At 35.3% G+C, this 12,911-nt stretch overlaps 3 protein-coding genes across 6 annotated transcripts; 1 reads left to right on the top strand and 2 right to left on the bottom strand.

Moving 5' to 3' along the window:
- Positions 1-451: 451 nt before the first annotated feature.
- On the bottom strand, positions 452-4,804 carry LOC107608969 (Golgi transport complex protein-like protein). Its single transcript, XM_016310770.3, has 3 exons — positions 3,445-4,804; positions 1,941-2,414; positions 452-1,604 (listed from the first exon to the last, which is right to left on the bottom strand). The coding sequence occupies exons 1-3, from the start codon at positions 4,573-4,575 to the stop codon at positions 666-668; spliced, it is 2,544 nt and encodes an 847-aa protein (XP_016166256.3). The 5' UTR covers positions 4,576-4,804; the 3' UTR covers positions 452-665.
- Positions 4,805-6,334: 1,530 nt separating this feature from the next.
- Positions 6,335-9,005, top strand: LOC107608970 (RNA polymerase II transcription elongation factor). Of its 4 annotated transcripts, none has more exons than XM_016310771.3 (5): positions 6,335-6,517; positions 7,008-7,150; positions 7,379-7,746; positions 7,958-8,000; positions 8,231-9,005. In XM_016310771.3, the coding sequence occupies exons 2-5, from the start codon at positions 7,033-7,035 to the stop codon at positions 8,668-8,670; spliced, it is 969 nt and encodes a 322-aa protein (XP_016166257.1). In that variant the 5' UTR covers positions 6,335-6,517; positions 7,008-7,032; the 3' UTR covers positions 8,671-9,005. The 4 variants fall into 4 exon arrangements, with proteins under 4 accessions (XP_016166257.1, XP_016166259.1, XP_088348559.1 ...); XM_016310773.3 differs by having other exon boundaries at positions 6,378-6,517; positions 7,011-7,150; XM_088492433.1 differs by having other exon boundaries at positions 6,380-6,585; positions 7,011-7,150.
- A 714-nt stretch (positions 9,006-9,719) lies between these two features.
- LOC107608169 (uncharacterized) lies at positions 9,720-10,431 on the bottom strand. The gene has a single exon (XM_016310046.3). The coding sequence runs from the start codon at positions 10,299-10,301 to the stop codon at positions 10,044-10,046; it is 258 nt and encodes an 85-aa protein (XP_016165532.1). The 5' UTR covers positions 10,302-10,431; the 3' UTR covers positions 9,720-10,043.
- Positions 10,432-12,911: the final 2,480 nt, after the last annotated feature.

Below are 12,911 nucleotides of genomic sequence, written 5' to 3'. Positions count from 1 at the left end.
TGTGAATTTAAGAGTTTGGTAATGTTAAAAGTTAGAGGCATTTTTATCGAAATTCAATACTAAAAGCAGACTAATATTGGCATGATATTGAGTATTATAAGTTTAGAATGATTAGTAACCAATTCATATATGAGAGCCTTGGAGTCAACCCATGTTCAATTTATATTCTGACTTTCTAAGAAATGTCATGAATTTAATAATCATAAAAAAAAGCTATTAAATTGTCTAAACTATTTTTGGCAAGTGCCTGGTGGCTTGCCTATCCCACCCAGCCAATGTTCGCGAGTTAGGCGAAACGGGTTAGGCAAGTTTTCCTTTTAAGGTGGGTTCATTTTTTAAGCTCAGCGTGCCCTTATGGCAGGTTAAACGGGTCGATTTGACATATTTCGAGCCGTTTGCCACCCTATCTACATTTAATACAACCAATCACAAATAATCAGTAAAGTCAAGATTGGCCAACAAAAATTAATTCAACAAAAAATATATTGGAAAAAAAAGCTATTAAATCGTCTAAAATTTTTTGTACTTCATGTTTTCTATCCAAACTAGCATGCCTCTTCCTCATGTTTCCGCAACTAAACCCTTCTCAACAACTTGCAAGCAGCAATCACAAAGTCACTGGTGTGGTTTAATCAATTTCACAAGACTACAGATTATTTACGGGATCAAGAATTTGGGTTAGCCTGAACCTTTTCAATCAAGGATGAACCCATTTGAAGCATAAGAGGATAAACAGGGTTGAACTCCTTATCTCTTCTGCTTCTCACATTTAATGCGTAATCATCAAGTGTTGCTTTGATACCCTTCCAGATTTGATCCTCCCCTTGAGAATCTAGCCACAATGAATACTGTAACGGTGTTAGTTTGTTTCTTTGCAGTGGCGACTGCAATTCGTCAGGACCTCGGGTATACAGATGATGAAATATGACACTGGGTGGCAGATCCTGAAGAAGAGGAGATGATGCGAACTGGGATGTTTCCAAGAAAATAAGAGGACGGAATGCTCTAAGAGCTCGATATGGAGCACCGAGTTGTTCAACAGGGAACAAATTTTGGCCCACGGCTAGCTCCAACTCGGCCATATCCCTAGCCATCCTCAACTTGCCTGATTCTGAAAGAGGTCTGACAAGAGAAGCATGCCGGATAAAGAATACTAGAACACGGGAAGCCATACTTTGGACAAGCCTGGTACATATGTTCTCTGTTCCTGATGTTGTAGTAGCTCTGGAAGGCAACAAGCGAGATAAAAACTCACTGCGGAAGTGCAGAATGCACTTCTGGAGCTCCTCCATGTAAGGTGATGCATTATTGTCCATGGCAGCATCCATCCCAAGCACTCCGAAGTTCTGATCATGTATTTGCAATATGCAAGACTCAAGACGATCAAGCATTGCCTGGAATAAAGATGTCACTGAGTCACATGCAACACCATATATTGCACCTAGTGAAGCAGACAACACTTCTGCAGCTATACTGGGCATTCCTTTAAGCATAGAAGATATTCGTGAATGAACTTCTTGGAGATGTTGACACAACGTGAAATTCTTGAGCTGTGCCGGTGTTGCAGGACCACTTACTTGACGTGATTCAGGTCCAGTGGATATCTGTCACAACAGTTAAGTTAAAACTTGTCATGCACTAGACCACTTCATCAATCAAGTTTGGATATGAATCATAAAAGTCACCAGAAAGAACATGCGATTATCAGCCACTGATAAATATGATTTTAGTTCACAATGTTCCAACTAATTGTAGTTAACATAAATTTCCATCTTTTTATGACCCTTCTTTTCTTATAACAAATATTCTTTCATACAAAGGAACAGATCAAACACTTAACATAAGCTAGCATTCAATTACTTTCTGAGAAAATAAAAAATTTATTCAAATGCAATAACAAGTTTTTTTTTTCTCCCCCCCCCCCCTGCCCCGGGTTTTACCTGGTATTCAGCACGTTCTGCAAGAAGAATTAAAACCTTGCCAATTTCACGCAAAACAAGAAGAGTTAAGCGTGCATCCATCTGAACAGCTTCTATCTCTTCCTGAATACGTGATATAATTCTTGATATTTGTTCCTTTGATGGAACGCTTCCACGACTTGACATTGGAAATACAGAATTCACTAGATCTGAAAGGCGACTCAAGCAGTGAGCCAAGAATGCAGTCTGGAATATTTCGACTGATGAAACTAACTGCTCCTTTCCACTTGAATTGATAGCTGGTAACACTCCTTTGACATCCGTGTCACGTGAAATTCTTTCAAGGAGGTTCTCTATCATGGAGTATAACTTTGGATATCCCATTGTAAAGATCTCCTTAACAAAACTTGATGCAGTGAAAGCAGACTTCATTTGGCTTGCAAAAGCCTTTGCAATGGCCTCCCAAACTCGGTCTGTTAGCATGGGATCACCTTCCTACGCAACAGCAGTCAATGAGAAAATGGTTGTAAAACCAAAAACAATTTGAGTGAAAAAAATGTCCCAGTTCGGAACTCAATACTTTCAAAATATAGATAGTGATTTCTAAAAACCCCAAATGTCCAGTCCATTGAATTTGTATCTTTGCATAAGTAATATGGCTGTACAATTTTCGAAAAACCATGTGTAAAAGGCATCCTAAAGAAATTCAATCCAACTTCTTGGTTCATCTACTATTGATCCTCTATTTCTCCATTGCACAAAGAATATATAGAGAGTGGAGTTCCAAAAGAATTGGTATCGATCCTGATATAATCCAGCCTAATCTATACAAATCAATAGCAATTGACTCACTTATTTACATTCAACTGGAGCAATGATCCATTTCTTCCATCTCAGTATAGAAACAAAAGAATAGCTCCCATCGAATAACTAAACATCACATCAAAACCATTTGTAAAATCTGCAAATGCAGCATCTTCAATTTGCTAACGGCTAACACCTAAATTCAGCTACTAACCCAAGAAAACCTCCGGATTTTACAGAAGCAAAAGGGAATCTGTTGCATAATGGAATTAACTCATTATATATGGACCTCTCAATCTCAAGTATCACTACCCAAATTAATCAGAATATTATCTTCCATACCTATCATCATTCCAGCATATATAGAAGCTATCAGTCCAAGTAAACATTAGACACAGAATTTCACCAAACTAACAATCACAACCAAGCATCGTCCCACTAGGTAGAAACAGCTCTATAAACCAGACAACAACATAATGTCCTATAGAAAATCACATCCAAATTCAAGCTACTAAAACCTAAATTCAACTAATTCGCAGCAAGTTTTTCTAGGCCTTCCTCAACCTCTATTCATCAAGCTACCTTCCATAAGATATCTACTATTCTTACATGTGCTTCTACAAGCTGATATTCTACCACTCTAGTATCACTTCTAGAGTAACTGCTACCTCTACTAAGATCATAAAATCACAAAAAATACATTTATTCCCATTACCCATACCTGAATGACCTCGTCAAGCAGCAAAACATGGGTGAAAGGATCGCGCTTTTTCGAGAGCACCCTCTGCAAATGCCACACTGCCACGGCAATAGAATGCAGCTGATCCATGCAATTACCAAGCCTCTGCCACAGTGCCTCCCTTGCCTTTGCCCCTCCTCCAATTTGCGGTGTCCCACTTCCCCTAATTCCGCCAGGACCGAACCCTCCGCCGCGGCCTCCACCAGATCCCGAAATGGCCTTCATATCCAAGGCCGTACTCACACTCTTGGCACTTAAACCCTTGTATTTGTTGATCACCTGCTCCACTGTAACCTTCAATTCACCAAGGTTGTAGAAAACCTGCAATCCAGTTCCAACCTCAGCTTGATTCAGACCTTCCATTCCTCTCTCCAGAACTTTCATAGCCTCGCTCCGGAGCCGATCGCCGGTTTCCTTCACCCAGCGGAGCTCTTCATCCACGGCATCAATGCCAGCCAGATCATATTCCTCACAGAGCGACAATATTTCCGCATGGAGCTGCGCGGCCTTGGCAAGATCGAGCTTCTCCGGATCTGGCGCAGCTGCAACGAGATCGCGGAGCTTGCGGGAGAGCCGGAGGGCGCGGACGGAGTGCTGGAGAAGCTCGGAGGTGCGGTGGAGATTGTTGAGCTGCACAGTTGCAGAGGCGATGGATCGGTGAGGGTCGGAGAGCTCGGATCGGAGGCGGCGAACGGAGGAATTGAGGGAGGAGAGAGAGGATCGGATGGTGGAGAGTGCGGAGGTGGCGTGGTGGAGGGAGGAGAGCTGACCGAGGAGATCGGAGTGGCGGGAGAGAACCTCGGAGCGGAGCTGGTTGTCGAGGAGGCGGATGGCATGGTGGAGCTTCTCGGCGGTGGAGGCAGGGGAGCCGGAGGAGAGTGCGGCGGAGGAAAAGGAGGTGGATGAGAAGGAGGGGGAGAGAAAGGCGGAGAAAACGGGGTCGGAGGCAAATGAGTCGAGTGCGGAGGTGGCGGGGGCGGAGGAGGGGGAGGTTGGGGCGGTGACGCTGGTAGGGGTCTTGAATGTGGAGAGGCGTTGGAGTGGAGATGCTGTTGCTGTGGCGGAGAGTGGTGACCTCGCCGATGACGGCGGTGCCGGTGACTGTGACGCCATTATTGTTTCCCTTTGCCTCAGAGACGGAACCAATGAAACAAATTGGTTTCTGTCAGTGTCTTCTTTTCCTACTTACTATCCATCTACATTCTACTGTAACCGCCATGCACAATTTATTTGCTATTTTCTCGGTCAAATGAAAAACAATTATTTAAACAAATACTAAAATTAGTCACCAAAAAAAAAAAACAAATACTAAAATCATAAAATATGTGTTTCCTGTTATTATATTTAGCGGTATGAAGAAGAATTTCTTAATAAGAAATATTTTTTAAAAAAATTGTGTATTTTCAACTAGTACCTTATTAGTAAAGTCTAGATATGATCCTAATCAAATCAAATCAAACCATAATATTTATTTATTAATTTATATTAAATTTAATATCTCATTCAAATAGTATCTTATCTTATCTTATATTAGTAAAATCTAGATATGATCCTAATCAAATCATAATATTTATTTGTTAATTTATATTAAATTTAATATCTCATTCAAATAGTACCTTATATTAGTAAAAGACTAGTTACCACCCTAATCAAATTTGAAAACAGAAGTACATAATCAAATGGAGTGCACAAAAATAAATTTTCGAATAAAAAAAATTAAGACCGACAGTATTTATTATTTTTAGTTAGTCTTTTTAATTATTAATATAATTTTTTTAATTTAATAATTTAATAATATATTTTTATTTATATTTTAAATATTATTATTATTAATTAAAAATAATAAATTCTTCAAGTCTTTTGAAATTTTTTCTTTTGGAATATAATGTCATGTCATTTTATTATTAAAATTATTAATTATTTTTATTTATTTTAGAAAAATTTTTAATCTTTTGGTTTCAAAAGAGCTTGATCCCTAAGATTCGAAATGGAATGGGTATGGTAGGGTAGGATAGAGTTAGAGTTTAGACTCTATTTTAATCTATCTGTGAATTGAAAAATTTATTAAAATTCTACCATATTTTATCTGTGGGTTGAGAGATTCCTATTCTAATCTATCTGTGAATTGAAAAATTTATTAAAATTCTACCATATCTTACATGTGGGTTAAGAATCTCTCAACCCTAACCCTACCCGCACCCTAAAGTTTTAAATTCTATCATATCCTACCTGTAGAAATATTAATTTTTTTAAAATAAATATAAAATTCAATCATTCTAAATTTTATATATATTAATAAATATTTTAAATTACTAATTAACTAACTAATTTAGTAGTTGTTCATTTATTGTAAAACATTACATGCAAGAGGTTGTGAGTTTAATTCTTACTTTTTTACTGTATACTTAATTTTTATAAAATATGTGTTATATGTGGATTGTAAAACCCTATCCTACTCGCAACGGATCGGATAGCTTACTCTACTCGAATGGGTTGGGACAGGTCGTGTTAGATACCCGCGAGTAAAATATGTATTGCGAGTTGTTATTATTTTTAGTTAGTCTTTTTAGTTGTTAATCTAATTTTTTTAATTTAATAATTTAATAACATATTTTTATTTATATTTTAAATATTATTATTAATTAAAAATAATAAATTTTTTAAGTCTTTTAAAATTTTTCTTTTGGAATATAATGTTATGTTATTTTATTATTAAAAATATTAATTATTTTTATTTATTTCAGAAAAATTTCCAATTTTCTGGTTTCAATTTTCAAAAGAGCTTGATCCCGTAGGTTTATTAATTATTATTGCCAATCCTAATTAGAGTTTCCAATTTTCTTATTAAGCAATATGTCAAATGTCCTCTTTTAAAATTTCCAAAAAATAAAGGATTGAAAAAAATCCCCAAATCTACGACACAGAACTGAACCCTAACTTTCCACAAACGGAAGTCACAACAGAGAAGAGAAAAGGCGCGCGCTTTCTCCCTCTGGCCCCGTCGGACCCAGCATTTCGCGGCGGCGCTCTATTCCACTCCGCAGCACATTTTCTGGTACGGCAAACAAACAAATCAACCGCGCTTTCTCTCCCATTACCACTCACCCTTGTTGTGTAATTTGTGTAATCTCTTCTTCTTATTCAGCTTCTTCCATGATTGTGTATATATGTTTTCTTTGTGACACACATGAAAATTGGTCTTTCAGTTTGAGGGAGTGAATGCTAATTCCTACTTTTGCAAATAAAAAATTGGGAACTTTGCTTCATTCTCTCTGCTGTATTGTATGGCATCTGTGCTAGGCTCTATTTGTTTAACGCAATTCTAAACATAATACATGTTTGTTACTTCTAATTGGGTTTATCTTTCTTATCAGGGCACCAAAATTAACAATATAATTGAATTCCGTGTTTCTTAATTTTTTCATTTTCATATGTTCCTGACATTAGAATATAGTTTTTAATTATCTGATTCGTTTATTTTGAAATGAATTAAATTCAATTCAATTCTATTCTATTCTAACTTGTTGTTCCAAATGGGCTTGCAGCAGGTTGCTGAATCTGTTCTCCTCCATGGCTAACAAAGCTAAAGAAGAGCCTAACACTGCTCCTGCTTCTGATCGGTGGTACGACATTGTCCTAGGCCCTTCCTTCAAAGATGAATCCTCTAACAAATACTGCACTCTACGATGTAAGTCACTGAATGCAAAGCCCTTTTAAATCCTCATATTTCTCTGGTTATGGTAGTTAAGTATATGCTTTGCCTCTTTTTTCATGTCTAGTATGGGGGAACTTTCATGCTTGATTTTGAAATGAGTAGTGTTTATGCTTTTGAGTTTTGACATTTAACTAATGACCCTTTTTCCTTATTCATGTCAATTTTGGGTTCTAATTATGGATAACTCTGACATTTGTGTAGATGAATTTAAGCCAGCTTCAGTTGATAAGAGTAAGCCGGGATTGCTACGCAAGACCAAAGAGAATAGGGTTTCTGTGGAATTTCAGAACAACCAAGTAGGAAAACCCAAGGTGACATTTGAGGGGAGTAGTGAGGAATACAAGGAAAATGATGCTGTACTCTTCTTTGATGGTCAGACACTTCGGCTGGAGCGGCTTCATAGGGCTGTAAAGCAATTGCGGCACCTGCGAATGCCCGGTGAATCTGCAGCCGCTGCAACTGCTGCAGTGCCTGCTCCAGCTGGGCCAGCTTCGGATCCTCGGTTATCCCCTGTTGGGAAGTCTACAAAACCAGCACCTCCTGTTAGGAACACATTTCAGGCAGTACCAGTAAATGCTCAACATCTATCTATCTATCTATTAGCATGATTTTAGTTTTGGTAGTTGACTTGAGTCCCTTTAATCATCACTACATGTATGTATTTGAAGTACCTAAGGAACACTCTCTTTTATCTTGTGAACAGACATGTTAATTTTTCATTTACTTTTCTCTTGTCCCATCAATTTCCCTTATACCTTCAGTTTTTTTTATTTTGGACAGGTTGAGGTGGAACGAATTGACATTGGAGAACCTGAGAATACTGGTATGCATGATATGGTTAATATGGCTTTTGTAATTGCAGATATGTACTTTGTGTTGAGTTCTTAGATTGGTTCATTTTCTGGTAGCATAGATAAGATAAAATGTGAGATGACTTTAATATTTAAAGCTTGAGCTTTGTATTAGATTATCTTTTTAGTTCTTTTTACATTTCAAATCTCTTTTTCGTTTTTCTGCTCTTGTTAATTTGATGATGTACTTATCACATGACAGGCTTCAAAGTTGGTTCTAAGAGGCCATTCGAATTTCCAACAGAAGTTACAGAACCACCTAGCATTTCTGCTACCTCACCAGTTGCCAAAAATGATATTGAGGAACATCAAGATATAGATATTGAAGACCTATTTGGTAGTGCAACACCCGAAGACGACAATAAGTCTGAAGAAGAGAAAGATAATGTTGGGTTTGACATGAATGTCCCGCACACCGACGATGAGATTGCCGATGTGGATGACAGCGGCGACGAGGTGGACAAAGGACCAAATGCTGCAGAAGCTCTCCGGGCTCAGGTGAACGCAGAGGGGAGGGACAAGCAGACATCTAGTTCTAGCAGTAGCAGTGAAAGCGGAACTAGTGAAAGTGGCACCGGTAGCGGAAGTAGCAGTAGCAGTGATAGTGATGGCAGTGAAGAAGACTCTGTTACCTCAGTCTGAGATTTTTATAACTTGGGGGCTTCTTTCTTTTCTCCCTCTTGCCCTTTGTCATTATTTTCTGCAAATAGGCCAATACATAGAACATATATTTATCTATTTGTTAAGCCTGGCTTGGTTGAATGTAATAATTATTCTTCTTGGTTGTAAAGGTTGGGGAATTTTCTTGACACCATAGCTAGATTTGCTTTTAATGTATCACAAGGAAGGGTCACAAATCAAGTTATATTTGATGGATTTGTATTAATCCTCTTTAATTTTGTTCTGTCATGGGACATGTGAAACAATGTTTTAAGGCATGAGAGAAATTTAATTATTGATTTATTGTATATAACAAATTAGCATGACCAAAAGAGTACTAAGTATTGAATCTTATTATGAAAATGTTGTTTAATTAGCTCAAATGATCTATGGTCTTGTCTTTTTAAGCAAGATATTAAGCTAATGAAAAACGGTTTAAATTTTGTACGTCCAACGATCTCCATTCAAAATCATAATAATCAAGCATGGGAGCCACTCTTAAAAAAAAATTCCACCCTTAAAAAAAAAAGTAGGGTAGTGCTCACCTTTTCCCACTAAACATTAAAAAAATTGGAGCAACGGTTATGGTTGATTGGGTCAGCAAAGTTAACTTATTAGTTGGCACTTTTTTTTTCCATTTTCCATTCTGTTTTCATTAATTACATATTTTCTTTCATAGGAGAATAGACAATAGAAGCAACCTGCTATCATATACAATTGTCTCCAATCTCATTCACACTCGCCAATTCAACCAAAATTTGTTATCTTGGAGTAATGGTTCTGATATAACCTTAATTAAACCACTCCAAGATATATTCAGAAGTTGGAAAATAAAATAAAAGAACAAGGAAAGGTTGTTCACTTGTTCCTCAAATTTTATCTCATCATTTTTGCTTAATTTCTCATTATTATTATTCTCATTGCAAGACCAAAACTTGGAATTGTGTTAATATATCTTGTCATTTCTATTCGTACATTGAACTGATTAATTAAACTGTTGTATTATAAAGCTCTAAAGAAAACTTACAATATGATGAAACACAATTATACTCATATATATCATTAACTATTAGAAGATGAAATCTACAACTTAAAATTATATATATAAAAAAATGTGTTATTGTTCTCAAAACAAGAAACCAAAAAAAGGGACAAGAAGTTAACCTTATTGACTATGAGAAAAGAATGAATCAAACTAAGTGTAATGAAACTCAGATGCAGTTAACTTGACGTGAAGTTGATAGATGAGAATCATTAACTAAATTATCGTTCCTATGAAGTTAACTGCACTTGAATTTCCACAAATTAAGGTAGGGGTCAAAAAAGTGAATGATGATGATACAAATACAATAAACTCAGAAGTTACAACCACAACAAAGGTAGAAGAAGCAGAGGGTAGAGACAAGCACGACGGCCTCCACGGCAGAGAGGATCTTAAAGACGACGGTGTCGACGACGGTGGTTTGAATATCAAGGCGCTTCCAGCCTCTAAAGGAAGCACAAGAGAATAATCTAGTGAATTGCCATAACTCCTTCTTCACAAGCTTCTTCAACCACAACTTCTTACTACTACTGCTGCTTATTTTCTTGTTCTTGTTGTTGGAATCCTCCATTATTGTTCTCTATGTTATAGATGGGGATTGGAGAGCTAGAATGATGAACAATGAAGAAGGGTGCATGAGAGGTGTGGTTTATATATAGAATAAAATGGAGGATGCTTGCTTTGGATGCTTCACATACAAGGATTTTCTTGCTGTCTACCACTTCATAATAATAATAATAATGGACCCATAGAATAGGTTTATAACTTAAGAAAACTTTCAAGTGCATCCACATACTGGTATTTTAATTATTTTTTACCGTTAAACTTAATTATAAAAAATATATATAATATATATATAATTAAGATGGATTAAAATTTATTAAAATACCGGAATATCAATATATTTAAAATTTTTTCTATAATTTATTACATAATATATATAAAAAATTTTAAATGTACTTAGAATATTGATATGTTAATTATTTTAACAGTTGATTTTAATTAATATATATTATATATTTTTTTTATAATTCAAATTAACGGTTAAAACAATAACTGAAACACCGGTACTTTAGGTAAACTAAAAACTCTTCCTAACATATATACCACTTTATATTATATAACACCCTCCCTTTATGATCTTTTTTTTTCAAATAATAATTTTTTTTTTTGAACGAGATGTCATTATATTTTTTGGTTTTTCATGCTATTAATTCGTTAAGGATCTGAATTTCATTTGTTAAGATATAATTTAAATTTTTTATACCTATTTAATTAAATAGACAAGTGAACAGACCATTTTGATCAATCTAAATTAGCTAAATAAAATGTTATTATAAATTTTGGAAAGTTAATAATTTATTTGGTTTATATTTTTATTTTCTATTTTTTAAATTTAATATTTTCTATTTTAAAATTTTATTATTTTTCTAAAACCAATAAAAATAAAAAGTGACTGAATCTCGAAAAAAAAAATTATCTGCAAAGTTATTAAGAGTTTAAAACTTCGGAAGCTTTATTGGGGAAGGAAAAAAAAAATAAAAAGAAAAGATTACCATGGTAGAGAATATAATCTTAGATTTTCCTGGCTAACTTTTTGGATTTGAGGGTTCAAGTTATTTTGCCTAACTTTTCTTTGTCATGTTTCTTTGATGCTCTTCCTCTCTCAATAAACATTAAATATATTAGCACCTAACCTTAACCTCACCTCCAACTGTGCTTATTAACTAATTAAATGTACATTTTATAAAACCTATCCTATGGGTCATAATTAATAAGGATAACCTTAATTAATTGATCGATTGATTTGTTGAGATTCTTTTGGTTTAATTAATTAGTTAGAGGGATGGCAACACATTACATGCATTACTCTATATTTTTCTTTAATGCAAGTATTACTTATTAAACCATTATCATTCACATAAACATATGTATATTTCTCTCATTTTATTGTCTCAACTTGCATACATATTTTCTTACACTGATCGATACTGTTATTCTTGTCTTATATTTTTCCTACTCCGTTTACCTAAGATTATATTATATTTATTTTCTGTCTTAAAGCAATGAAGACATATATATACACATGTGTACATAAATATATGTAGTTTATTTGATTGTTAATTAAGGCAATAATAAAATAGAAGATAAAAACATTTGTTTTTAAAACCCAATTTTATTCCTATTGTTGTTAGTGATAAAGGTGACGAGGATAGAAAGAAAATTTTAAAAATTTTAAAGGAGCAAATTGTAGTAAAAAAATTATGTCTCATATCTAATATTTATATTATAATAACTTTTTAACAAGACACTAAATACATATATTTTGTGTATAATTATTGTTCGGTTGCTCGGCTTTCGGACGGGTCGAAGACGTCTCTTGGGTGAAAAGGTGGGGAATAGCCTAGATCTGGGTCTGGGAAGCGAGGCGTACGGACAGACGATCTTCCGAGCTCTTTTGAAAGTGAAGGGGGAAACCACCTGCAATGACATTTCGACGCTCAAATCAAAAAGTGATACAGATGGCAGCGGATAGTGGTGGTAGTGACGTATTTTGAGGGAGGGATAGGACCCTCCTCATATATACCCTGTCAGTAGGACGGATCCCACAGGAAGAGTCTCCTTCCAAAAAACTTCTTCTCCCGGCTGTCATGTGGTTGACAACAAAAGTGCAGGTATCCGGATCGCTGTCCAAACGAGTTATGTCCACGCAGGTCAGATTATTCGTAGGTCGGATCGACTAACATGCCAGCTGGATTAGACCGTAACAATTATTTATATCAGCATGTCCTTTCGAATTTCATGTCTCGCAACAAATAATAAATATGTGCTACTGTGTTTATAACTTTGATAAATATAAACAACCACCAAATTAAATAAAAGTAGAATTTACGTAGACACACAACCCCATGAATAATAGGTACAATCTATTGCATAAAACATATTTTACAAAGCTTATTAATTAATGATGATTTATTAATTATGAGTGTATATCCAAAATCAATAATAGGTGAATTCACTAGAGAAATGTTCTTTAACCATCACCTATTTTCACGCAATGTTGTCTTGCATGCTGATTGAGACTTTACCTTAATTAGTGTTTTTTTTTTTTTTTTGGACAATGTCATGAATCAAGGCTTCATAATTTTGGTGTGAGAAAATGGCACTACATACATCATAA

The sequence above is a fragment of the Arachis ipaensis genome, chromosome B7 (assembly GCF_059453495.1).
Source record: "Arachis ipaensis isolate K30076 ecotype BB chromosome B7, ASM5945349v1, whole genome shotgun sequence".
In the NCBI taxonomy this organism is placed as follows: Eukaryota; Viridiplantae; Streptophyta; class Magnoliopsida; order Fabales; family Fabaceae; genus Arachis; species Arachis ipaensis.
The sequence above is the reverse complement of the archived record's forward strand: the minus strand, read 5'-3'. Positions and strand labels throughout refer to the sequence as shown.

Coding starts and splice junctions, on each gene's coding strand:
- LOC107608969 (XM_016310770.3), bottom strand. CDS start 4,575: ATGGCGTCACAGTCACCGGCACCGCCGTCATCGGCGAGGTCACCACTC. Junction 2,415..3,444: donor TGCTTGACGAGGTCATTCAG/GTATGGGTAATG, acceptor GCTGTTGCGTAG/GAAGGTGATCCCATGCTAAC. Junction 1,605..1,940: donor CAGAACGTGCTGAATACCAG/GTAAAACCCGGG, acceptor CTGTTGTGACAG/ATATCCACTGGACCTGAATC.
- LOC107608970 (XM_016310771.3), top strand. CDS start 7,033: ATGGCTAACAAAGCTAAAGAAGAGCCTAACACTGCTCCTGCTTCTGAT. Junction 7,747..7,957: donor ACACATTTCAGGCAGTACCA/GTAAATGCTCAA, acceptor TATTTTGGACAG/GTTGAGGTGGAACGAATTGA. Junction 8,001..8,230: donor TGGAGAACCTGAGAATACTG/GTATGCATGATA, acceptor ATCACATGACAG/GCTTCAAAGTTGGTTCTAAG.
- LOC107608169 (XM_016310046.3), bottom strand. CDS start 10,301: ATGGAGGATTCCAACAACAAGAACAAGAAAATAAGCAGCAGTAGTAGT.